Raw genomic sequence first — 26,495 nt, 5'->3', positions numbered from 1 at the left:
TAGAAAGATACAAAAAGAAATAGAATTATGTCCCAGAAGGAGGAACAAGATAAATCCCAAGAAAAACAGCTACATGAAATGGAGATAGGCAACCTCCCAGAAAAAGAATTCAGAATAATGACAGTGAAGATGATTCAGGATCTTGGAGAAAGAATGGAGGCAAAGATTGAAAAGATGCAAGAAATGCTTACCAAAGACCTAGAAGAACTGAAGAAGAAACAAGCAGAGATGAACAATACACTGGAAGGAATCAATAGCAGAATAACTGAGGCAGAAGAATGGATAAGTGACCTGGAAGACAGAATGATGAAAATCAATGCTGCAAAATAGAATATGGAAAAAAGAATGAAAAGAAATGTAGGCACCTTAATATACCTCTGGGACAACATTAAATGCACCAATATTCACAGTATAGGGGTCTCAGAAGGAGAAGAGAGAGAGAAAGGACCCGAGAAAATATTTGAATAGATAATAGCTGAACACTTCCCCAGTGTGGGAAAGGAAATATTCAACCATGTCTAGGAAGCAACAGTGTTCTTGCCTGGAGAATCCCAGGGACGGGGGAGCCTGGTGGGCTTTCGTCTATGGGGTCGCACAGAGTCGGACTGAAGCGACTTAGCAGCAGCAGCAGCAGCAGCAGGAAGCAAAGGGAGTCCCAGGCAGGATAAACCCAAGGAGGAATACACCAAGATACATAGTAATCAAATTGACAAAAATTAAAGACAAATTATTAAAAACAACAAGGTAAAAAGACAACATATAAGGGAAAACCCATAAGATTGTCAACCGATTTTTCAACAGAAATTCAACAAGTCAGAAGGGAATGGAACAATATATTCCAAGTTATGAAAGGGAAGAACCTACAACCAAGAACACTCTACCCAGAAAGACTGTCCTTCAGATTTGATGGAGAAATCAAAAGCTTTCCAGATAAGCAAAAGATAAGAGAATTCAGTACACTAAACCAGTTTTACAACAAATGCTAAAGGAACTTCACTAGGCAAGAAACACAAGAGAAGGAAAAGATCTGCAAAAAATAAACCCCAAACAATTAACAAAATGGTAATAGGATCATACATATCAATAATTACACATTTTTTCAAGTGCACATGGGACATTCTCTAGGGCTGACCACACGCTGGGCCACAAGGCAAGCCTTGGTAAATTTAAGAAAGTCGAAATCTTATCAAGCAGCTTTTCTGATCACAACACAATGAGATTAGAAATAAACTCCAAAGAAAACTCTAAGAAACACACAGTGGCTAGACAATATGCTACTAAACAACCATTTGATTACTGAAGAAATCAAAGAAAAAATAAAAAAATACCTAGACACAAATGAAAATGAAAGTACAATGGTCCAAAACTTACTGGATGCAGCAAAAGCAGTTCTAAAAAAGAGGTTTATAGCTATACAATCTTACCTCCAAAAATAAGAAAAATTTCAAATAAACAACCTAACCTTACACCTAAAGCAACTATAGAAAGAAGAACAAACAAATCCTAAAGTTAGTAGAAGGAAGGAAATCATAAAGATCAGAACAGAAATAAATGAGAGACAAAACAATGGCAAAGATCAATAAAACTAAAAGCTGGTTCTTTGAACAGATAAATGAGATTGATAAACCTTTAGCCAGACTCACCAAGAAAAAAAGGGAGAGGACACAAATCAGTAAAATTAGAAATGAGGAGTTACAACTGACTCCACAGAAATACCAAGAATCATAAGAGACTACTATGAACCAATAAAATATACACCAATAAAATGGACAACCTGGAAGAAATGGAAAAAGTACAGTCTTACTAGACTGAACCAGGAAGAAATAGAAAATATGAACAGAACAATCACAAGACTATAGGGCTTATTTCTGGGTTTTTTATTCTGTTCCATTGATCTATATATTTCCATTTTTGTGCTAGTACCATACTGTTTTGATGACTGCAATGAGATATCACCTCATACCAGTCAGAATGGCAATCTTCAAAAAATCCACAAACAACAAATGCTGGAGAGGGTGTGGAGAGAAGGGAACCCTCCTGCACTGTTGGTGGGAATGTAAACTGGTACAGCTACTATGGAGAACATATAGAGATTCCTTAAAAAATTAAAAATAGAGCTACCATATGACTCTGCAATCCCACTCCTGGGCATATTTCCAGAGAAAAACATGGCCTGAAAAGATACAAGCACCCCAGTGTTCACTGAAGCACTGTTTGCAATAGGTAAGACATGGAAACAACCTAAATGTCCATCGACAGAGGAATGGATAGAGAAAATGTGGTACATATATACAATGGGATATTACTCAGCCATTAAAAAGAATGAAATAAGGCCATTTGCATCAATATGGATGGACCTGGAGAGTGTCATACTGAATGAAGTAAGTTAGAGAAGGAGAAATATCATATGACATCTTTTAAATGTGGAATCTAAAAAGAAATGATACAAATTAACTTACTCATGAAACAGGAAGAGACTCACAGACTTAGAAAATGAACTCATGGTTGCCAGGGGGAAGGGATAGTTAAAGATTTTTAGGAGGCCATGTACATACTGCTATATGTTAAATGGATAACTAACAAAAACCAATTGTATAGCACATGGAATTCTGCTCAATGTTATGTGCCAGCCTGGATGGGAAGGTGATTTGGGGGAGAATGGATACATGAATGTGTACGGCTGAGTCCCTTCACTGTTCACCTGAAACTATCACAACATTGTTAATTGGCTATACCCCAATACAAAATGTTTTTGGTGTTAAAAAAAATAGATTAGAAAATAAATAAATAGAAATACCAGTAAGGAAAACAAAACAAAAAAACTTTACAGTGTGATCTCCTCAGCGGTGAAAACTGTTTATTTCTCCTCTCACTCCCAAAGTAAAATAATATTCAGCTGGGAAATAATTATTTACATAAAACAATATATATAAATTAAAACACTTTAATATAATATAAACATTTACAGAATATAGACTGATTTTTTATCAGTACTTTTTGAGAACTCTTTAAAACTATATATCATCTACATTTATTATAGACTTTCATTTCCCACTTTCAGAACTAGAAAATACAAAAATACACTGCAAATTATATTTAACAAACGAACAAAAAATCAATCTAAATTGATTCACATATTTTCCTTGGAGAAAACCAAGAAATATAAACAAACATATAATAGCAATAAAAAATACCACCAACACTAACACAGCCCAAACAGAGGATGGATTCTATAATGCCTGCTGATTTTTTCATTTAAAATTAATTTTCTCCCATAGGTAAATAATTCATTATGACAGCAACTGGATGAACAGGAGCAGAGACAGCCTCATTAAGATAAATTACTTTATATGCAGGAAACATGTAATTTTTCTCTCACGTTAAGAAATGAGGAAAAATAACTTGAGGAAAAGGCATATTGAATACTCTTACTTCACTTGGCTTTTGTTAATGGTTAAATTTTCACTTAGGGAAAATTAAATAACATGAATTTCATGAAACCAAACTCTTCAACTTATTTCTTCAATTCAACCTTAAAGGAACACAACTGAAAAGTTCAAAATCCAAGAGAAGACTCGTCCTAAACCACTGACACTTTTGTCTTTTAACTGGCTTCCTTTTCTCTTATGTTCTTACTGTGTTCTTTTGTTCTTTCTCAGAGGTGAGGTTTAGGCTTGTTTGTCTCTTCTTTCAAGTCAATTTCAATTTTTACACACAAAACACTAAGCTTTCTTGAACTGACACTGACTGTATTCACCTCTCTTTTTCTTCATTGGATGTTTCTATCTTTGTCTAAATTCCCCCATTCTATTTCTCCTGTGGTAAACAAAGCTAAAAGTTTAAAATCCAAGAATAGACTCATCCCAAAGCATTTCCTCTTCCGTCTTTTCTTCAACAGATTTCTTTTTCTCTTTCTTGTGCTTACGTTCTTCCTTCTCAGAGGGTACGCCGTGACTTTTTTTCTTTTTTCGATGCTTAAGCTTTCCTGAACTGACACTGAGTTTATCTTCGTCTCTTTTCCCTTCCCCAATGCCCTTGTCCTTGTCTAGATCTGTATCCCCATAACTCTTTTTTCTTTTATGCTTGGACTGCTCCTTCTCTGGCCTTTTTCCACCTTCCTTCATGTGCCTTCTTCTCTTCTGATGTTTCCGCTTATGACCTGCTTGAGGCTCACTGGTATAGTTTTCTGAGGACAGCTGCTTATAAACTTCAGATTCTACACTGTATGTGCCAGAGTTATTGTCCTGCTGACTGAGGCTCAGGGGTACTGGTTTTTCTGGGAAACAGTCTCTGGTGGGTTGAGAGTAGGTCATGAGTTTGCTGTCATGAGTTGGTAAAGGATGAGGTAACTGGTTTTCTTCTGCCTGTGAAATACTGTATGATCCTGCGTAAGTCTGGTAAGTCTCAAATGGGAGTATTTGCTCAAACGTTCTAGGTCTGGATCTGGAATCAACCATTTCTCTGTGCTTATGGGTTTCTACAGAGCTATCACTTATCTTTCTGAAAGAAGTCTTTGGCTCTAGTCCTCTGGCTTTCTGCACTTTGATATAATCCTCAAGTTCATCTTGGAAAGAGTTATATGTCCTCTTTGAATGAGCTGGTAACCAGTGATATAATTGGCTTTCCACTGGTGAAGTAGTGTATGGTCGTTGGTAGGTCTGGGAAGTCTCAAATGAACATCTTTGTTCACACACTCTTGGTCTGGGTCCAGAATCAATTTCTCTGTACCCATGGGTTTCCACAGAGCTCTCTCTTACCTTTCTGAAACAAGTCTTTGGATCTAGTCCTCTGGCTTTCTGCACTTTGATATAATCTTCCAGTTCATCTTGAAAAGAATCATATGTTTTCTTTGATTGAGCTGGTAAACAATGAGGTAATTGGTTTTCCACTGTTTGTGAAATATTATATGGTCCTGGATATGTCCAGAAAGTCTCACATGGGGATCTTTGTTCAAGCATTCTATGTCTGGATCTAGAATCAACTGCTTCTCTGTACCCACGGGCTTCCAAAGAAACTTCTTCCATCTTTCTAAAACAAGTCTTTGGTTCTGATCCTCTGGCTTTCTGTACTTTGATGTAATCTGTATATTCATCTTGGCAAAAGTCTGGTGGCTTCCTTGAATTCTTCACTACATTGATAACGATGGATTCTCTGCAAATAAGACAGTAGAAAGTTCTTGTTACTAGATTATTTTATTTGGAATATTTGCTTTGCTTTCAAAAATACTAGTTTGAAAAAAAACAAATACAACAGAGGCCCAAGCAAAATTTTAAAACCTACCTTAATATAAAAGCTATAAATCATGACTTTGTATGCCAAAGAGAAGAAGCAGGGATAGTCACGTATCTCCTAGGCACCTCACAATATTTTTATATATAAAAAATTTTCTGACCTGGGATGAAAGGTAAGATAGGTACAAAGAAGCAGACATATCTGATACTGTTGTAGTACTTTAAAATGTAAGGCATGTTGGGATGTGTGGGAAAAGACCAGTAATATTTAATGCCCTAAAGTTGGTCTGATCTGCATGTCACATTGCTGTAAAAAGTTCTGATTATCAGTTCTTTTTATTGATCTATAAATGTGACAGCTATTTATTCTGGGAACTCTGGAATTTTACAAAGAGTCTAAATGAAGGTTAATTTGGTTAGTTATACAATTTAGCTACCTAGTATTCAGACTCAATAATACAAATATTTTCTACCAGAATAATGTAAGTTATATGAAAAGCTACAAAATAAATATACAATACTTAAGTGCCCCTCTGTCCCACTTCTTGACTTATCCAGTCCCCAACTGTCCAGTCAATCTTCTCCTCCTTAAAATAACAGAACAAATTGGAATAAATGTGTACTAAGCTCCTACAATGAGACCTTGCCCATATTTTAATATTTCATTATAACCACTTTATGTCAGAGCTGTCCAAAGTTACTTGGTAGAAAGATCTGGTATTCCAGTTTGGTCCTGTTTAACAGCAAGACCTTTTTTCTTAACCACTATACCTCAGTGGAAGGATGACAAATGGATAGCTGAATCTCTGGAACTAGCCACCTTCCAAGGATTACAGGGATTATTTGAATTATCTGGCTAGCCTGCAAATGATCCTTTAACATCTTTCCAAAGATGTCTGGCCAGGCAGGTTGCCCATGAGCCAGCTCTTTCAGCATACTATCATGGCTAGAGAACTTCCTGGGAAATGGAACTAGCATTCAATATGTTACAAATACTACCAACCATACCCACGATCAACGCTTAGAGAAATAAATGTCTAGAAAGTTTATAAAATACACATAAAGATACTTGACAGAACCACTGGTTTTTGGTATCATAAGAGCACTTTGGTAAGAAATTCTTACTTAAGTTGATGTTCACTTCCTTGCATATGAGACCGGAACATTTCTAAAGATGTAAAGGTGATATTACAAATACGACAATCGTAGGTTCTCATACTAAATGCTGGAAAAAACAGAGTTCAAGTTAAAAAGGATAATAGGAATATACTTAGAAACACATAGCTGGACAGGAGTTTACTAGAAATCATCTACTTGAACTTTCCCAATTTAAAGAACCCTGTATGCGAGACAGCAAAAGAGACACAGGTGTATAGAACAGTCTTTGGGACTCTGTGGGAGAGAGTGAAGGTGGGATGATTTGGGAGAATGGCATTGTAGCATGTATATTATCTCAGGTTCGACGCATGATACAGGATGCTTGGGGCTGGTGCACGGGGTTGACCTGGAGGGAGGATATGGGGAAGAGGGAGGTGGGAGGGGGGTTCAAGAGGGGGAACACATGTACACCCAGGGCAGATTCGTGTCAATGTATGGCAAAACCAACCAATATATTAATGTAAAGTAATTTGCCTCCAATAAAAAAATAATAAATTCAAACTGAAAAAAAAAATAAAGATAAGGCCTAGAGAAGATAAATGATTTGGTTGAAGTCACAGAGTCAGTAACAGAGATAGCTTCTCAGAGCCCATGTCTCTTAAAGTCCAAAATTCTTCACACTGCACCACACTGCCACCCCAGCCTTGGTCTCTTTAAGAAACTGCTATCTGCTTGTTTATTTTTGTTATGTGAAAGCACAACAGACACTTCAAATGTAGTGTGCCTAATCTATCTTTGCCTCTTAATCCCTCAACCAACCTCTTTTTGTTTGTCCCCAATTTTCTTTCTACCCAACTAAAACTTGAAGCATCCCAAAATATTAAAGATGAATAAAGGCAAATGTTTACTATCTTACCTGACATCACTGCAATGCATTAGTTTACCAAAAGTGATTTCCATAGACAGATTTTAGAGAGAGTTTCAGTGAGCCCCACTCTCAAGATAAATGCTGAAAGCAAAATTCTAAAATAAAACTATTAGTTACCACTTCATAATAGTCAAGAACTATAGAATAGGTATATTAGTTACCTCTCTATTCTGACTGATAGATAGAACTGGAAGCAGGTGATAGGTTAAGTTTTATTTTCTTAATCTTATCATCCCTCCACTTTTTCTTTGGTCAGAAGATGCAAATTAATAAATTTCATTAAGCTAAATATAAAAACAATCTCACTCTAAATAAGAGGCAATAAATTTATGGCTGCAGAGATTTTAGGGTCCAGCAAGGCTATCTTTTAAATCAAACAGCAAATTGATCATTTAAAGGACACTAAATTAATCATTACTAGGTGTATTGGCCATGTCCAAGCAAAGATTATTCATAGAAACAGGAAACTACTGTCAAGGGAAAGAAAGATTCTGACTTTGAAGCACATGAGGACTATGTTTGCTATTGATGTATTCTCTGCGGTGGGCCCAGGAGAGCTCAGCTGGTTACATCAAAGTCTGAATAAATGAGTCTTCAAAACTATCCTCTCTTCCTGTGCTGATTTTTGCACTTGCCAAGTCACTTCTGATTATAATTTGGCTTCCTATATTACTGATACCGAAAAGAGGATAATCTAAGTGATATTTTTTTTTTTTTTACAAATCTGGGAACTGAAGTATCTATTTATGCTCCTATCATAAATCAATAACAGAAGACAGTGAATTAAATTGCAATGTTTCCCAGACGTCTCTGATAAGAGTCAATTGGAATGTGAGTTAAAAATATAGATCCCCAGACTCCTTCCTCTGGAGAATATGATATATTGGGACAGGGAATTTGTATTTTAACAATACCCCAGCTAATTATTATCAAAGAATGGGTGGAAAAAACCTTAAAGGAGTGTCTTTCCAGTTCCTTTGTTATTTAACACCATCTTGCAATTTTGTTTTTAGTTTGGGAAGTCCTTCATTTGAGGCTAATCACCTTTGAAGATTCTGGCCTTCTTGCAAAGCTGAGAACTGAATCCGGGACTCTGCATGCTTATAAAAACCCTTTTATAGCTAACGTTATTTAACAGGGGGGAAAATTAAGGCTCAGATTCACTTGGATATGTATTCTGAGGGTGCCGAAGTTATGCAAGATAAGCAGGACTCCTGGTTCCCCCTAGACTAGTGGTTCTTAATGTTAGTTACACATTAGAACCATGTGGAGAACTCTAAAAATATTCATGTCATAGCTCAATATAAAACCAATTTAATCAGAATCTCTAGGGTTAGAACTAGGCTTTCTTACTTTTTGAAAGCATTCTAGTTGATTTTTCTGTGCAGGCACTGTTAAGCACCACTGCCTAGATGATCTCCAATGATTATAAACTTAGATTATATTTCAGAGGTGTTACACATTTGTCTAGTGCTTATAGATTATATATAATGTTCTTTTCAGTTCATCCTTGGTTTCTTCACAAGTTATATCAGAAGATTATAATACAGGCAATGTAGTAGTTTAGAGGAACTGCAGGTCACATATGAAAGACCTAGAAGCAGTTCTGGAAAAGTATGGTCTGCTTCTATTACCTTAGCCCTTGTCTTTTTAATACATTGATATTCTTTTTCCAGGATACAGTCTTCTGAGAAAATAACATATGAAAATGGTGTAAACCCTTTCTGTGAAGACACGAAACCTATGTATTTGTCTCCAGATTAAAATTCCTGGTCTGATCCTACTGAAATCTGACTCTACTGTTTCTCATACTGTCCATTCTCCTATCTGAGTCTGTTCCTTGGGCCTGTCAAATTTTGCTTCCCTAAGCCCTGCTACGGAGAAGGCAATGGCAAGCCACTCCAGTACTATTGCCTAGAAAATCCCATGGATGGAGGAGCCTGGTAGGCTGCAGTCCGTGGGGTCGCTAAGGTTCGGACACGACTGAGCGACTTCACTTTCACTTTTCACTTTCACACATTGGAGAAGGAAATGGCAACCCACTCCAGTGTTCTTGCCTGGAGAATCCCAGGGACGGGGAAGCCTGGTGGGCTTCTGTCTATGGGGTCACACAGAGTCGGACACGACTGAAGTGACTTAGCAGCAGCAGCAGCAGCAAGCCCTGCTAGGATTCCTTGTTTCTGACTTCACCCAGAAACTCAAGTTTCTTTGTATCTGGTAACTTTCAAAATCATCCATAACCTAACACATGTGGGGCAGACTTTTCTCCTAATCACAGTCCTATCTTATAACTCCCTGAACTAAGGTCTTTGATTTCAAAGGAGAGATTAGGGGAATATATGTCTTTATAGCCTAACATTATGGTTCTCAATCTTGGCTCTATATTGTAATCACTTGGGGAGTTAAAAAAGAGAGAAAAAAAAACACTAATGTGAGTCCCAGGGATTCTAATTTAATTGATTTGAGGGATGGCCTGAGCATTGGGATTTCTAAAAGATCCCTGCATGATTTTAGAATGTAGTCGAGAATGAGATCCATTGGTCTAATATCTTAAATGGGGAAAATCAATTGAGAGCTAAATGTAAGCAAAAATGCAACTTAACATGGGATTTAGCTTATGAAGAAAAATAGAAAATGTACAACTTACATGTTTTAAAATTATGACAGGGAAACAATATTTTAAGAAAACTAATATTTGTTGAGGGCCTATTCTGTGATGGGTATGGTATATACTGCTTCATTTCACCCTTTTTTCAATCCTGTGAAGTAGTCTTATTTTCATTTTATACCTGAGGAATCTAAGGTGTAACTGGGCAAGTGACTCAAACACCTCTCCAAATCTATGTTTATCCCACTACACGACTCTGCCTCTCAATAAACAATTATCAAATATTGAGGAAAAATTTATATTCATTGGAGTATAAAGCACTGAGAAATATATTTTAGAATAAAATACAATCACTATCTCAAGGGGCCAATCCAGGTAAGAGACTAATACACAACTGTCAATGAATAGTAAAGCCTATGAGAAATCAGAGGAAGGGGAGAATACCAAGAGCTAAAGCAGTGAGGGAAGTTGTGATGGACTTCGGAGGAAAAGGATTTGAATTATAAGGAAAGTAGGTAGGGCATTCTAGGGGATGAAAATAATATCAGGTATGGAAGTGACAGAAATGAGCATGGTGTGCTGAATTCAAATAATCTGTTCAACAAACACTAAACACCTCTGTGGCACCAAGTATCACGCTAGATGCTAGGGGTACAAGATGAACAAAATGGGCAGGTTGCTCACAAGTTCAAATGAGAAACAGATATATGAACAGAGGATTTCAATCTCATTTCATAAAAGATAAGAGAAGTATGCTTAAGAGGTATGGGAATTCACGGAAGCAGACACACTTAGTATAATATGGCAGTCTGAAGAGTGCTACTGAAGGAGATGAAGGAGATGAGGCCTTAGTTAAATTTGGAAAAATAGTTAATGGTGAAAGGAGTTGAAAAGAGCATAGAAGTATTTATAGTAACTTTTTGAAATTTGGAATTGTAGAATAAAATATAAGGGGATGGCATGGGAGAGGCAAGAAGGTGTCAGATCAAAGAGATTTCTATATTATGCTAAGGAGTCTAGCAAGTGGTGCAGTGGTAAAGAATCTGCTTGCCAATGCAGGAGATATAAGAGCCATGGGTTTTGGTCCCTGGGTTGGGCACATCCCCTGGAGTAGGAAATGGCAACCCATTCCAGTATTCTTGCCTGGAAGATTACACGGACAGAGAAGCCTGGCGGGCTACAGTCCATTGGGTCGCAAAGAGTCAGACATGACTGAGCAACTGAGCACACAGAGCACAAGGAGTCTAGACTTTTTATTCTGTGGGTTGGGAAACCATCAGGTGGTTTAAGCAGTATGTAACAGGGTCAATTGTGTGTTTTAGAGAAATCTCTTCTCTAACTGCAACATGGAAGGTGATTTTGAGAGGAGAAAGCCTGGAAGTAAGGAGACCACAGTTACATAAATATACCAGACCAGGCAAGAGATAAGGAGGCATGGGCTAGAAAGGTCACAGTAGGGACTGACAGGAACAGAGATATTGGTGAAATACTTACCATTAAATCTAACAAAATTTAATGACTGATTAAATATGGGAGAAAAGGGAGAAGGAGGAATCTAGAGAGGTCTAAAATAACTCAGCATAGTTTGCTGACTGAGTGGGTGGTGATCCTAACTGAATTGGAATTTCATACGGAATACTGTTTAAGGACATGGGAGAATAATCAATGGTGAGTTTGAATTTGGACACACAGGGTCTGCTGTATCTCTGATATTTCCATATAAAGGTATCCAACAGGCAGTTAGATATGGGAATTTGAAAGGGAAAGGATAGCTTAGAGTGATTTTGGAGAAATCTGAGGATATAGGGTAGTTAAGAGAGAGTGGATGAGATCTCTTGAGGACAATGTATGGGTGGGCACAGGAATAGCAACATAATGATAAAAACCCTGGATAGTGTCACTCTTTAAACTAGATGGTAGAGGAGGAGGGGGGCCATGGAAAGTCAAGAAGTAAAGGACAGAGTTGCAAGGATGAACAGGAGAAAGTAATGTCAAAGGAGCTAAGGAAATAGAGATTTTTAAAGAGGAATTTTTAGTGAATGGAGCAAAGATGTCTATTGGATTTAGACATTTAGAAGTCACAATAACTCTGCGAGGAACAGTTTCAGTGACATAGTATAGTGGTGGTGTGGAGGGCTGGGGGGATGTGTGGCAACAAATGGCAGTGAGTTGAGGAGTAAATATCAGTGAGGACAGTAAGAGTGTATCTGAAAAATAAGAACACAACAACAAAAACCTTGGCTAAGAAAACAAGGGGCAAGTATCATAGTGAAAGGGAAACTCAAGGTTAAAGGATTATTTGGTTAGGGTTAAGATGCTTGGTATCCACATGTGATGGTCACATTTTTCTTGATGGCATAAGGAATAAGTTTGTCTGAAGGATGTGAGGAGGGGGAGTGTTGAATAGTAGAAGAGAGTGTTGGAAGGTGGTGTAGGTTTAAAAATTACTGCTGAAAGGAAACTGAAGGAAAAGGAAAAGTACTAAGTAGGACTAAAAGGTCACAGAGATTGGATACTAAGACTCTATAGAGGTACCCAATCTCTAGCCTTATATAATTTTCCATAGCATCATTAAGTATTCTGAATGTAAAAGTAGAACAGATAGACTATGGAACTGATCCTAGGTTGAAATCTTGCTACTAGGTAGTGAGAGAATAACAATGAGGTATAAGTAAAGCCTTCTAGAAGGTGGTGACAGCATTAAAGTGATGGTAGTGAAAATGCAATGAAAGGGCATAGGTAGGAGAAACAGTTCTAAGAAGACTTGATAAGACTGTGGATGGATAGGATATAGGGGAATTTAGTCACAGATGCCCTCGAAGATTCAAGTGTAGGTGACTAAAAAATAGTGCTGCTGCTGGCAAAAACAAAAAACTTGATAAATTCAAGACGGTTTTAGGGAAGATTATTAATTCAATGTTAGGTACGTTGAGTTACAGGTGAAGGTGAGACAATAAGTACAATAATGGGGCTATAAATTAATAAAACAAAGCAAATACAATAAATAAAAAATACATACATACTTTAGCTCCATATCGTTATGGTAGCCATTTCTGTGCTAATAAGATCTGGGCTGGATGAAGGACATGAAGAGAGCAGTAAGAATGATGAAGAAACAGAGAAAGAGATTAGATAGAGTAGAAATATATATAAACAATAGCAGATAAAAAAGAAGGCAAAGACAGCAAGAAGGGAGAAAATAGGTGAAGAGTAAAAATAATTAAAGTGGCACATGTTAAACTGCTTTTGTCTTACCGAGTGCTCACTTATAATATATGGGCTTCTGCTGTTGCTGTTCTTTGAAATTCTCATTGGCTAATTTAAATTCTCCAGCTAGTTTTTAACTTTTTTTTTAAAAATTGGAATATAATTGCTCTACAGGGTTGTGTTAGTTTTTGCTGTACAACAGCACTCCAGCTATTTTTTAATCCTGAATGTTTACTGTAATCAAAATGAAATAGTCAAGGCAGGGTTGAAAATCTTTTGAGCTTCCAGCTTCAGAGGCTAATGAAAAATGACTTCAATGACTGCATTAAATGATGCTGATGATCAGCAGCCCCCCTCCCTGGCCAGATGAAAATTTCACCAAAATCCTTTCTCTCATTCTAATAATCTTGCAACTTCAGAGTCTAAAATAACCCTCCTTTCAGAAGTGACCAGAGTACACATATCTCTCAGAGCTGACACACTTTTCAGTTCCAATTTAGCCAATGCCACTAAACTAGAAGCCACTTATTTCAGAGAACCCTCTGCATAGCTACAGGAAAAATAACCTATCAAGTCTGTCAGGAGCCCTACCACTTCTATTTCTACATTTGTCTAAATCGACATTCTTTAAAATTCTAGATAAAAACACAGATTTCTATGTAACTTTTGGTGAGATGTTGAATCACAATAAGCAGCGCACTTAATAATACAAACACAGGGTTAGCATTCAGTAAACAAAGGCTAATAGTTTACTGATTCATATATTAAACTAATCTCTATTGAGGCAGGCCTACTCTGTGCCAGTTTCTATCTCTAGGAATGGAAATACAGATGAGTTAGATGAAATCCACTTCCTCAAAGACCTTACATTCTAATGGGAGATAAAGATACAGTAAGAGATAATTAGATATGCAGGTTAAGGAAGCAGAGAATACAAGCCTTGAAGGAAGTAAAAAGACTTACAGGGAAGTAGCATGTTAAAGTATGAGTAAGAGTTGGTCAAGAGAAGAGGGACATGAAGATGTTCCCGGCAAAATGGCAGCATGAAGGGCACAGAGACAAGAAATGGGGTAATCGTTTCTGGAAACTAAAAGCATTTTGCAGGTTTTGACCCACATAGAATAAGCCTGGATCAGGAAGACAGGACAAGATGGTAGAGAACTATGAAGCTTATATTTTTATCCTTAGAAAATAGAAAAATAAGGATTTTTAAGCAGGGAAGTGACATAGAAAGATATGCACTTTAGGTGAAATACTCCGTGGTTAAATTGAGGGTGGATTTGGGAAGACAAAACTGAAGGAAGGAGAATAGTTAGGAGGTTGTGTCAATATTCTTGAACAGTGCTTCTCAAAATTTATTGTGAGTACAAACCAGCCAGGGATCTTGTTAAAATGCATAAAATGCAGATTCAGATTCAGTAGGTCTGAAGTGAAGCCTGAGATTCTTTTTTCTAACAAGCTCTGAAGTGGTGCTGATGATGCTGCCCACAAACCACACTTTGAATAGCAAAGCTCTAGGAAAGATATTTGGAGAAGGCAATGGCACCCCACTCCAGTACTCTTGCCTGGAAAATCCCATGGACGGAGGAGCCTGGTAGGCTGCAGTCCATGAGGTCGCTAAGAGTCGGACACGACTGAGTGACTTCACTTTCACTTTTCACTTTCACACATTGGAGAAGGAAATGGCAACCCACTCCAGTGTTCTTGCCTGGAGAATCCCAGGGACGGCGGAGCCTGGTGGGCTGCCGTCTATGGGGTCGCACAGAGTCGGACACGATTGAAGTGGCTTAGCAGCAGCAGAAGCAGCAGGAAAGATATTGAGGGCTTGAACTAGTATAAGAAAAGCAGAGCAGGAGATAAGGTAACAGTGATATTCAGAAGGTAAAACAGTCATGGCTTGGTGTTTCATTAGATACAGAAAGTGAAATAGATGGTGTTGGGGGATTTAAAGTTAACTACAGGTTTCTACTTGGAATGACTGAGTGGATTTGAAATGGCTTTGAGGTGTCCAGGTGAAGAGGTAGCTGCTCTTTGGATATATGAGTCTAAAGCTTTACAGAAAGGTCATAAGCATATAGATGAGATAATAAATCAAGGGAATGGATTAGATTATTTTACAGATTAAGGTCAAGAATGGAATCATGGGAATGCCTACATTTAGGCAATAATATTTTTAAATTAATTAATTTTTAAAAATTTAAAATTTATTTAATTGGAGGTTAATTACTTTACAATATTGTAGTGGTTTTTGCCATACATTGACATGTAGGCAATACATTTTAAAAAGAGCCCCCAAATAAAACAGAAAAGAAAGAGAAACACAAGAAAAGAACACATGCATAAAGAGTTACATATAACAAAGTAGAGCTTCAAGGAGGGAGTAATGAACATTTTCGCATGAAGCAGAAAAGTCTAGTAAGGAAAGAACTGAAAAATAATAGTGAGCAGAGGAAAAGAAGTGGGTGGAAGAGAGAATATGAAAAGGGAATAAAATACACTAGTAGTGAGAAGGTGCCTGTGGGGGAAAAATGAAAAAAAAAAATATGGTTTAGACGAGCAAGTGGATCACTCCAGTCAGGATCAGAATCTTTATTGTGCTGGAATTCTTGCCACTCTTCCTAAGTTCTTTGTTCATCCTCTTTCCTTCCCACTTCTATCAATGCAAATCATACATTTCCTTTAAAAAGATTTTTTGAGTCATTTTATTTCACTCCTCTGGTTATCAAAAATATGTACACAAGAATCCATGGCTGCAGCCTCTTGCAATGAAGTGCTATTAACTCAAGTGGTTTATACACTTGCCCTTATCAGGGAAAGTGGTGTATCTTCATTTGTATTCCCAAGAATGACTAGCCTAGCACCCAAGAGACACTTAAGCCATACTTAGTGACTGAATGAAATAACTATATAATACTAATTTAAAATAATTTCTGTAAGTGCCTATAATATAACATGAAACCATGGTAATTCCTATATTTGATAAATAAGAGTCATTTAAACCTTTATGGGTCTCATTTTCCAGAAAACCACAGACAGACCTACATGGACTCAAAAGTCCTTACTTACTGAAAATTCTTTGATCCCATGAGTATTATCAACCTCCTATTCAGTAAGAGTAAAATGGTATATATATATAAGCCAGTGTTTTATAAACTATAAACTTCTTAAGAAAGAAATTTGGGATATTCTTACTGTTTACCATTTGCATCTGATTTTGCAGGAAGAGGTTTCTCTCTTATCTTGTCTATAAACTTCTTTCTAGCTTCATTTCTTTTGTGTTTTTTCCCCACATAATGTTGGTGGGCCATTAATGGACTATTAAAGGAAGCAGGACAGAGCTTGCAATACTTGTTTGGATTATTCAAATCCAAAGCACTGCTGGAAGAGGAAGGCATAATCTTGTCTTTAATCCCACCTGGAGGAGGCTTGACAGCAAGAGGCTTCAGAAAAGTTGACTCTGCAGAAGTAGTAATAGGCACACCTGCTGAAATAGTCATAATGAAAAGTGATCCACATGTTTTCATTATAAAGTATTAGAGAAAGTTAGAGTTCTTTAAAAACCTACTGTCTCTGGACTTTTTCCACACAGCACTGTTGGATAAAGGTATTCAGGCTAAAAATAATTGAATATAAGTCTGTCACCAAGTGTCTCCAACAAAGATACAGGAAGCAATATTCAGCAATTAATGAAGGCATGAGAGCTGTATTAGGATGGCTCTTGAAATTAGTGAGGGTAAAAGAGACAGGTACCAACTTCTAAGTTGATGTCTTTCTTGAGTAGCATAGTAAGTAGATCATCTATTCAGTGGTATTAGTATCAAAATACAGTTTATGCAGTTGTTCAAGGCTATAAAATTATATGTTCCCACAATTACAGTTATTTCAGAGCTCTTTCATGTAGTCTCCTTTCTGAGCCCAAATTTATGAATTTGGGGGACTAAAGATAAGGCTTTATAAGATGCTTTCTTTTGTGTGGTACACTGATTCTGTCCCTCTTAACTGACAGGCAGAAAAACAAATATATAAAAATCAGAGAGACTAGAATAAATTTAAAAACACTTCATTTCATTTATTAAGAAAACAATGTTTTAATGCTGATGTGGCCTATGCTATGAGTTGGAAATTAATGTAGGTAAAATTGTGATGCCAGGCATGCTTTATTCCTAAAATGTTGAAGTTAGTGAGAATATGGTAAATTATTTACTCCAGAGGATTAATCATTATTTTTTGTTCTAGCACACAACATTTTCAAAATACAGGCTGGAGCGTACTCTGCCACTTCAGGCCAAAAGTGAGATTTGTGGGTCAGTTCTCTCATGTGCTGGTGGCCCAAAATCACTGGAAGGAGGACAGAGCAACATGTTATATAGTTCTCTGGATCTCTGGATTTAACATAAAGTAAGTTTTCAATAACTGCTGATTGATATAGCTAATGGTACTTTTTCTTTACATTCATAGAAAGAAAGGAATGAGCTATCAGGGTAGAAGAAGATTCCATACCACTTTTTTTTGTCTACAGTTAAAGTCAGAAAATGCTGCAACATAACTATATTATGGTGAAGACATTGGTCTGAACACACATTATGAGATAATGTTTTGTAAAGTATTAAAGCAAAAAAAAAAAAAAAAAGAATGAGATAAATGCCAAGGGGAAGAAGTAAGAAAAAACGATGACTTAATAATTTGATTAGAAACTGGAGAGCTCAGGTTGCTTATTGTTTCTTTACAGCAAACATGTTTTTATTTGGATTTAATAAATTGAAAAGGAGAGGTCACAACATTTATTAAAATTTAGCTAGCAATCATGATCTCTATATTAAATGACAAGGGCACAGAAAGAGATTAACTGAGCAGAAGAACCAAGTTATTGTGGCAGAGTAAAATTCTCGCCAATAAAAAATGGATAGCAGAGATGGGAAAAAAAAATATAGATAGACTGTATTGAAGCTGAAGAGGTGAATGTCATCTTACCCATTGCTGGCTGAAATCCTGATGGAGATACCAGATCACGCTCCTCCATTAATTGCTTCAGTTTTTTAGAATGGACTTTCCCCACATAGTGAGACTGAGCAACAACTGAGGAGCTAAAAACCATGTGGCAGAGACCACAAAATTTGTTTCTGTCCACTACTTCACTTCTGTGCTCCTGAAATAAGCACAATCTTGTTAGAAAGGTTCAATAACTAAGTTTTGAATTACAACACCAACATAGGCCACTCACCTGAAAATTCCTAACATCCATCTTCATTTTCTTACCAGGCACTTCATTTTGTTTCCCATGCATTTGAAAATAAAACCTAACATTTTGAGCATGTTTTTCACTCTGGAAAAAGATACAATATGACTTTGTTTATTCAACAACAGAGGCACCTCAAATTTACACCTCTTTGAATCTGAGGACAGCACCTGTGAGATGGAATATATTTAGTGTGTACCTAGTTTATGAAAAGGTTTCGCATGTTTTCAAAGCTCTAAATCTCAGTTAAAATGAAAATAACACTACAATTTAGAGACCAATAACTTAGTTTTTGACAGAAACTCCTAGTTTTTGTCTAATATTAAAGTTTTATTCTTTCTTAGTTACACATCTTAGGCAATATACCCAGCTAAAAGATTGCATATTCCAGCTTCCCTTTCAGCAAGATGTAACCATGTGACTATATTCTAGCCAATAAGATGTAATCTGAAATGTTGGGTGGAACTTCTGGAAGTCTCCTAACAGAATGGGGGATGAACTCGTCTCATCTTCTTCTCTCCTGCTTCTGGAATTAAGATGTAAAGGTCATCTGGGACAATGGGGGCTCCTGAGGACAGAGGCTAGTTCATCAGAATAGAAAGACAGAAAATGCTTAGATCTCTTACATCAGCCTTGTATTGCTTACCTCTCAAATTCTTTTATGTGAGGAAATGAACCTTTCTAGGTTAATCATATTAAAAAAATCTCTGAACACATATATAATAAAATACATAATAACCAAAATGTTGATGTCAATAGAAGGGACACTAATATGCCTGAGCACATACTGTGAGGCAATTACTCTATCTACAGCATTTTAAATTGTGAAGTGTGTGCAGGAATATACCTGAAGTACATACCCACTGCCCAGTTTTAACAGATTTTAACATTTTTCTCTATTTCTTTCAGATCTCCTTTTCAAAAGAGGTAAAATTTTACACAAGAAGTCCTAGCTCCTCATTTCAACAATCGCTTCCTCCTTGGTCTCTCCCCAGTAGGTAACTACTATCTTAAAGTTGTTTTGTATCATTTCCTCTACTCTTTTACTAGATACGCATGTACCTATAAACAGTAAAATGTACTATTGTCATTTAAAATTTTTTATGAAAATGGAATCAGCCTATTCCTATCCTTTCAACCTTTTATAACTCAATATTATATAAGATTTGCCCATATTGATACATATGGCTCTGCTGCTGCTGCTGCTGCTGCTGCTAAGTCACTTCAGTCGTGTCCGACTCTGTGTGACCCCATAGACGGCAACCCATCAGGCTCCCCCGTCCCTGGGATTCTCCAGGCAGGAACACTGGAGTGGGTTGCCATTTCCTTCTCCAATGTGTGAAAGTGAAAAGGGAAAGTGAAGTTGCTCAGTCATGTCTGACTCGTAGCGACCCCATGGACTGCAGCCCACCAGGCTCCCCCGTCCATGGGATCTTCCAGGCAAGAGTACTGGAGTGGCTTGCCATTGCCTTCATATTACATGCTGCATAATATTCTACTCTATATGCTACCTATCAAATCCCCTAATGAAGGCAGTTATGTTTCTGATTATTTTCTTATTATAAACATCTCTGCACTGAACATATGTAAATGTATCTCCTAATACAATGGCCTAGAGTTTCTTTAAAGTAGATACATAGATATGGACTATCTGGCTTATATGAGGATTTTCAGCTTTAATAGGTACTATAAAATTTATCTCCAAAGATGCTGAAGCAGTTTACAACTCCAAATGTGCACATATGAGTGTCTTTGACTTCCTATATTTTTTTAAGTGTTAAGTGCTATATTAGGTTTTAATTTTTGCGAGTATGATGGTTTGATAAGATAGTTCATTATCATTTTAACCTGAATTTCCCATATGATCACCTCTGAAGTTAAGTATCTCTACTCAAGCCTGTTTATATCATTTTCCCATTTTTCTATTGTGGTGTTTCTTGTTCTGATATATAGTTCTTTATACAGTCCAGATATTAATCCTTTGTTAGTTATTGGAATATAAAGACCGTTCAATCTATGACTTGTCTTTTAACTTTATAATGAGTTTTCTGTCATATAAATTTCCCCTATCAAGTATCATGATATATTTTAAAGCTACAGTAATAAGGTGAAATTATTTTAGAGACATGCAACAGAGTAATACAATAAAACATAATGTGAAACGAATCGCCAGTCCAAGTTCAATGCATGATACAGGATGCTCAGGGCTGGTGTACTGGGATGAACCAGAAGGATGGGATGGGGAGGGAGGTGGGAGGGGGTTTCAAGATGGGGAACATATGTACACCCGGGGCAGATTCATGTCAATGTATGGCAAAACCAATACAATAATGTAAAGTAATTAGCCTCCAATTAAAATAAATAAATTTTAAAAAAGTATATACGAAAAGTAGCTTATGATAGAGATGCCACTACAAATCAGTGGGGCAAAAATGAACTGTAAAATAAATAGTGCTGGAACACCTACTATCTGTATGGAAAACAATGTTATCACCTTGCATATATGAAAATACATACCAGATGGATCACACACATTAACCCAAGAAATAAAACTTTTAACAGTATTAGAAAAAAATAGAGGGAAATATTTATCTGGCAAAAATACAGAGAATGGTTTCTTAAACATGTAAAAACATAAATACAAAAGGAAATATTAATAAGTGCAACTTCATTAAAATTCAAAATTTTTGCAGTACTGTCCTATATTACATGCACAATAAATACTATGCTGAGATCGTCTGAAAATATTAACCAAGCTGTTTATTAAAGAGAAAATAATCACCTTTACAAGTAGGATATTTGTAAGCAAGTGCTTTCAAATATAGTTTGAAAGTCATGTATAGTTTGAGTTGGTTATTTAACAAGCTTAAGCACTAAACTTATAGATGGCACTGGAATTTAAAAAAAATATGCTACAACATTATATAACATAATGCTTTATAGTCATTAAACTATTATAGAAAAATAAAAAGATGTAATGATAGGACAAAGTGTTCAGAATATGTTCTTATATGAAAAAACAAGGGCAAAATAACATATACAATTCTCTTTTGTAAAAATGTATGCGTGTTTAGAAAGCATACTGGAATCATATAAGCTAAAGAGAAGTTAATTAAATGATGCTTACCCACAAGTGACAGACTTATGATTGATTCACATTTTCTCATAATTTTGTACATTTTCTACACTGAAAATAGTACTTCATAAGCCCATAAAAGCGATTTTTCAAATTTAAATGGTTCCAACCATGGTTATCACAGAGCTCCTTGATTATGTGTTTCTCTTTATTAACTCTTTGAGCTTTGGGGTGCCAGGATGTGCTAGGCACACTCAAATGTTTGATTTCAAATAATTGCCACAAGAATAGTAAGAGAGATTTTAGCTTCCATTTTGCAGCCTGAAGAAATGTGCTAAGAGAGGTAAAGTGACTTGGCCAGGGTTACACAACAATGGCTTGAACCTAGTTGAGGTGGTTTACTCACTAAGTCATGTCTGACTCTTGCAAACCCATGGGCTGTAGCTTGCCAGGCTCCTCTGTTCATGGGATTCTCCAGGCAAGAATACTGGAGTGGGTTGCCATTTCTTTCTCCAGGGGATTTTGCCAACTCAGGAATTGAACCCAGGTCTCCTGCATTGCAGGCAGATTCTTTAGCGACTGAGTGAACCTAGGTCCTCTCAATCCACAGCCAACACAATCTCACCATCTATAATTATAGTATTAATAGTTGAATCCAAATCAACATAAGGACCGAGATATAACTGCCAATAAGATTAGTATTGGGCAAAACAAGATCAGGTGTTTCTAGTTTTTAAAGTAGAACTGGCATTATATTTCTTTTAAGTAAATGTAGAGAGTCACACAGAGTCGGACACGACTGAAGTGACTTAGCAGCAGCAGCAGCAGCAGAGAGTCCCTTGGACTGCAAGGAGATCCAACCAGTCCGTTCTAAAGGAGATCAATCCTGGGTGTTCATTGGAAGGACTGATGCTAAAGCTGCAATACTTTGGCCACCTCATGCGATGAGTTGACTCACTGGAAAAGACTCTGATGCTGTGAAAGGTTGGGGGCGGGAGGAGACGGGGACGACAGAGAATGAGATGGCTGGATGGCATCACCGACTTTGTGGACATGAGTTTGAGTGAACTCCGGGAGTTGGTGATGGACAGGGAGGCCTGGTGTGCTGTGATTCATGGGGTCGCGGAGAGTCGGACACGACTGAGCGACTGAACTGAACTGAACTGAACTGATCTAGTACTTTGGTTAATACAGATACCACATATGAAAAAAAAATCCAATAGTTGATAACATGATGTAGAAATGGGAGACAACACTAAATGAAAGGAAAGAACACTAGATATGAAATCAGAGGAAATCGTCTTTAAGCTTTGTAATGCCAAGATTAGCTATGGTTAATCACTATTCCCCTGGGTTTCAGCTTTCTAATCAATAAACAAAAGAAGTAAGAACATTAAATATTCCTTCTTTTAGCTCTAGAATTCTATGGTTCTGGGCTTAAAAATATGTAGCTAAATCAAGTGCAAGACTAGTTCAGTTTGTTTTTATCCTTCATTTACTATAAAGGAAGATTCTGGAGTTCAATGAGATCCCTTGATTCACATTAATAGTTTCCTATTCAAGCCTTATAAAACTTTCCTTATGCTTACTACAAGGACATGAAGCATACAGTGACTTGATAGATAGAAAGGGAGGCAGAATGATGTGAAGAAAATAAAATATGCTTTGGAGTCAAAAGAGACTGAGTTTAAACCCAAATTTCCCAAACTTAAGCTGGTAAATTACTGTTCCTCACTGAGCCAGGTTCCTCATCTATCAGAGGGAAATAATAAACAGGATTCTCATAAGTATCAAAACCAGATAACATATGAAGTTTATCTGCTGCATTTAAAAATCTATTTTATACTCTATTTCCATTGTTTTTAACCTACCTCATAATGTGAAATCCTTTGTGATTCAAACTGAAGCACCACTCCACATATATTACAAAAATTATCTGCAAAAAGTTCAGTCTTTTCCTGTTCATTCCAAGTCATATCTATGAATAAAATAAATGGAAGTGAGACATATATCACATCAATGAATAGTTAGAATACATATTGTTTCATACACCACTTCAAATCTGAGTGCTTGTGAGGTCACAGCAAAAGCATTTTGCTTATTGAGTATGCAATTTAATACGAGCATAATAAGTATGCCTCTAATGTAGGATATAGTTATTTAGTATGATACGTCTTGTGTGATTTTTAGGTAACATTGGAGCCATAGCTCCAGATAAGTGACTGTTTTATAACAAAGCCTTTTTAACGATTACATGGGTACTTGTGCGTGCATGCTCCATCAGTCATGTCTGACTCTTTGCAACCCCATGGACTGTAGCCCACAGCCTCCTCTGTCCATGGAATTTTCCAGGCAAGAATACTTGAGTGGGTTTCCATTTCCTACTTCAGGGGATCTTCCTGACCCAGAGATCGAACTCTGTCTTCTGCATCTCCTGCATTGGCAGGCAGATTTTTTTTTTAATCACTATGCCACATGTAAAACACAAAATTCCAAGGGCTGGTTTCTTAATCCTGCCTTTCATTATTAGTGCTCCAAATCATTTTAGGAAGCTCACAAAGTTACTGGTACCCCCATAACTTCCCTGGTGGCTCAGTGGTAAAGAATCCGTTTGTCAATGCAGGAGGTGGGGGTTCGATCCCTGGGTTGGGAAGATCCCCTGGAGAAGGAAATGGCAACCCACTTCAGTATTCTTGCATGGAAAATCCCATGGACAGAGGAGCCTGGTGGGCTACAGTCCATGGGGTCGCAAAGACTTGAAAAAGTTGGACAAGACTGAGCAACTGAGCACTCACATACATAATCCTTAAAAAGGCATTGTTATAATACTGTCACTTATCTGGAGCTATGGCTCCCTTATTATCATATTTCCCTGGTGGCTCATATGGTAAAGAATCTGCCTGCAATGTAGGAGATCCGGGTTTGATCCCTGGGTTGGGAAGATCCCCTAGAGAAGGGAACAGCAACCCACTCCAGTATTCTTGCCTGGAGAATTCCATGGACAGAGGAGCCTGGTGGGGTAGAGTCCATGGGATCACAAAGAGTCAGACACAACTAAGCAACTAACACAAAAGTCAAACAGAACCACAAAAAACTTTGTCCATAGTAGGCAAATATTTTCCATTGTTATACAAACATTAGCACACTCATCTGGCCAAACAAGTCTCATACAAGCCCCCAAAGTATTATTAATAACATCCACAAATTATGCTACATTTTTCACTGTAACAACACAAGTCAAAAATTTCTGAATTTACACTTGAGGTCCACACTTCAGTCTAAGCTTCCTAACAGCTGCAATGTATTCTGCCAAAATTTATTAGTGTATCTACAAGGTATAAATCACAAAACATCAAAATTTTGTTTGCTGTTTGGCTATTTAAATGAATAAGCTAACACTACACATATTTTCATGGTGAAATGCCCATGACATATCAAATGGAAAAAAATTGTAGAACAATAAATATATCCATTTCCAACACTAACAAAAATTAAATATACATCACATATAAATATGTGGAAAGATATAAATTAAATTTAAAAGTGATTAACTTTGGGAAGGAGGGCCAGAAAAGGATGAAAGGGAAAAAATTTAACATTTTAATTTCTGTACAACTGTTTTAATTTTTGCAAGACGTATGTAGGACTTTCTATTTAAAAACCTTTAAAAGTATTTATTTTAAAAGTTATGTTGGATATCTTCAACTGAGCTTTAGTTTTCAGTATCACTGTATGGACTAAAAAGGCTTACTTAAATTGCATGTTCAAGATAATAATAATTGTAACAAGGAACATGTCAAAAACAAGTTGAACAGTTATAAATTTATGAGTATAATGTATAGTATCCCCTCTGAATTATTTTTAGGTTGTTCTAAAATATATCATTTCTCTAATTTTGACTGTAAAGTCAGCAAGGTAAAGAGTTTAACTAAAATATATTTCAGGACTTCCCTTAACTACTATGTGCAATGAGCACAGTGATAAGATCTTGAACTTCCTATTAAAATTTGTAATAATAAGCAAATATTATCATTTGGTGGCAACACAAGGCTATGGTTTTTCCTGTGGTCATGTATGGATGTGAGAGTTGGACTGTGAAGAAAGCTGAGTGCCGAAGAATTGATGCTTTTGAACTGTGGTACTGGAGAAGACTCTTGAGAGTCCCTTGGACTGCAAGAAGATCCAACCAGTCCATTCTAAAGGAGATCAGTCCTGGGTGTTCATTGGAAGGACTGATGGTAAAGCTGAAACTCCAATACTTTGGCCACCTCATGCGAAGAGTTGACTCACTGGAAAGGACTCTGATGCTGGGAGGGATTGGGGGCAGGAGGAGACGGGGATGACAGAGAATGAGATGGCTGAATGGTATCACTGACTCGGTTGACATGAGTTTGAGTAAACTCTGGGAGTTGGTGATGGACAGGGAGGCCTGGCATGCTGCAATTCATGGGGTCACAACGAGTCAGACATGACTGAGCGACTGAACTGAACTAACTTGTTACAGAGGGGAAGTTTACATTAAGAAGGCAAAAGGAAACTACTAATTTAGAGGTTCAAGGATTCCTGAGATTTAACATTCACTTCTTTCCTAGATCAAACTTTAATTCCAGATTTCCCTGCTTCTAATAGTCAAAGTTTGATACTGACAGTCAAGTTGGGAAACATGAAGGCTGAGTTTTTTAAACACAGTCTCATTATTGGTGACCCAGATCATTTCCACGAAGCCTATGAAATTACTGGTACCCCTACAAGTTTTCCTTTAGAATGGTATTGCCTAAACTTACTGCCTTTGACTCATTTTCTCAAACAAGTTCTTGGTCTGTATTTCTTTATTAAACAGTATGATATTCCAGACTCAAAATCTCAGCCATTATTCGCCACAGCAAATCACCGTTTCTTGTCCATTCTAGCTTACAATGTTATTTGATAGCCATCTCTTCCTTTAAATTTCCCATAACAGTACCCGAGTTCAGGCACTCAATGTCTTGGGTATCATTAAGATTTATTGTTATTTAGTGAGGTTAGTTTCAAAATACTATGGTACACATTTTGGAGATAAGAAAAAGAAAGTCCTTATTGAAGGCCTTTGTGTGTGTGTAAACAAGATAATA

The 26,495-nt window shown here is 36.9% G+C and overlaps 1 protein-coding gene across 2 annotated transcripts in view; it reads right to left on the bottom strand.

Moving 5' to 3' along the window:
- Window positions 1-2,981: 2,981 nt before the first annotated feature.
- Window positions 2,982-26,495, bottom strand: part of ZMAT1 (zinc finger matrin-type 1) — a 43,438-nt gene continuing 19,924 nt past the window's right edge. The window contains exons 2-8 of one of the 2 annotated variants that reach the window (XM_088833831.1): window positions 23,256-23,362; window positions 18,294-18,395; window positions 18,044-18,218; window positions 16,272-16,556; window positions 6,357-6,456; window positions 5,798-5,818; window positions 2,982-5,175 (exon numbers count right to left, since the gene is read on the bottom strand). In XM_088833831.1, the coding sequence (XP_088689957.1) occupies window positions 3,840-5,175; window positions 5,798-5,818; window positions 6,357-6,456; window positions 16,272-16,556; window positions 18,044-18,218; window positions 18,294-18,395; window positions 23,256-23,362 (2,126 nt within the window). In that variant the 3' untranslated portion in view covers window positions 2,982-3,839. The remainder of the gene's footprint in view (window positions 5,176-5,797; window positions 5,819-6,356; window positions 6,457-16,271; window positions 16,557-18,043; window positions 18,219-18,293; window positions 18,396-23,255; window positions 23,363-26,495) is intronic. The other variant, XM_088833830.1, reaches the window with a different exon arrangement.

Source organism: Moschus berezovskii, chromosome X (assembly GCF_049115385.1).
Source record: "Moschus berezovskii isolate FMDL1 chromosome X, NW_MosBer_1.0, whole genome shotgun sequence".
Lineage (NCBI taxonomy): Eukaryota > Metazoa > Chordata > Mammalia > Artiodactyla > Moschidae > Moschus > Moschus berezovskii.
Note: the sequence above shows the minus strand (reverse complement) of the source record. Positions and strands in the feature narration are given on the sequence as shown.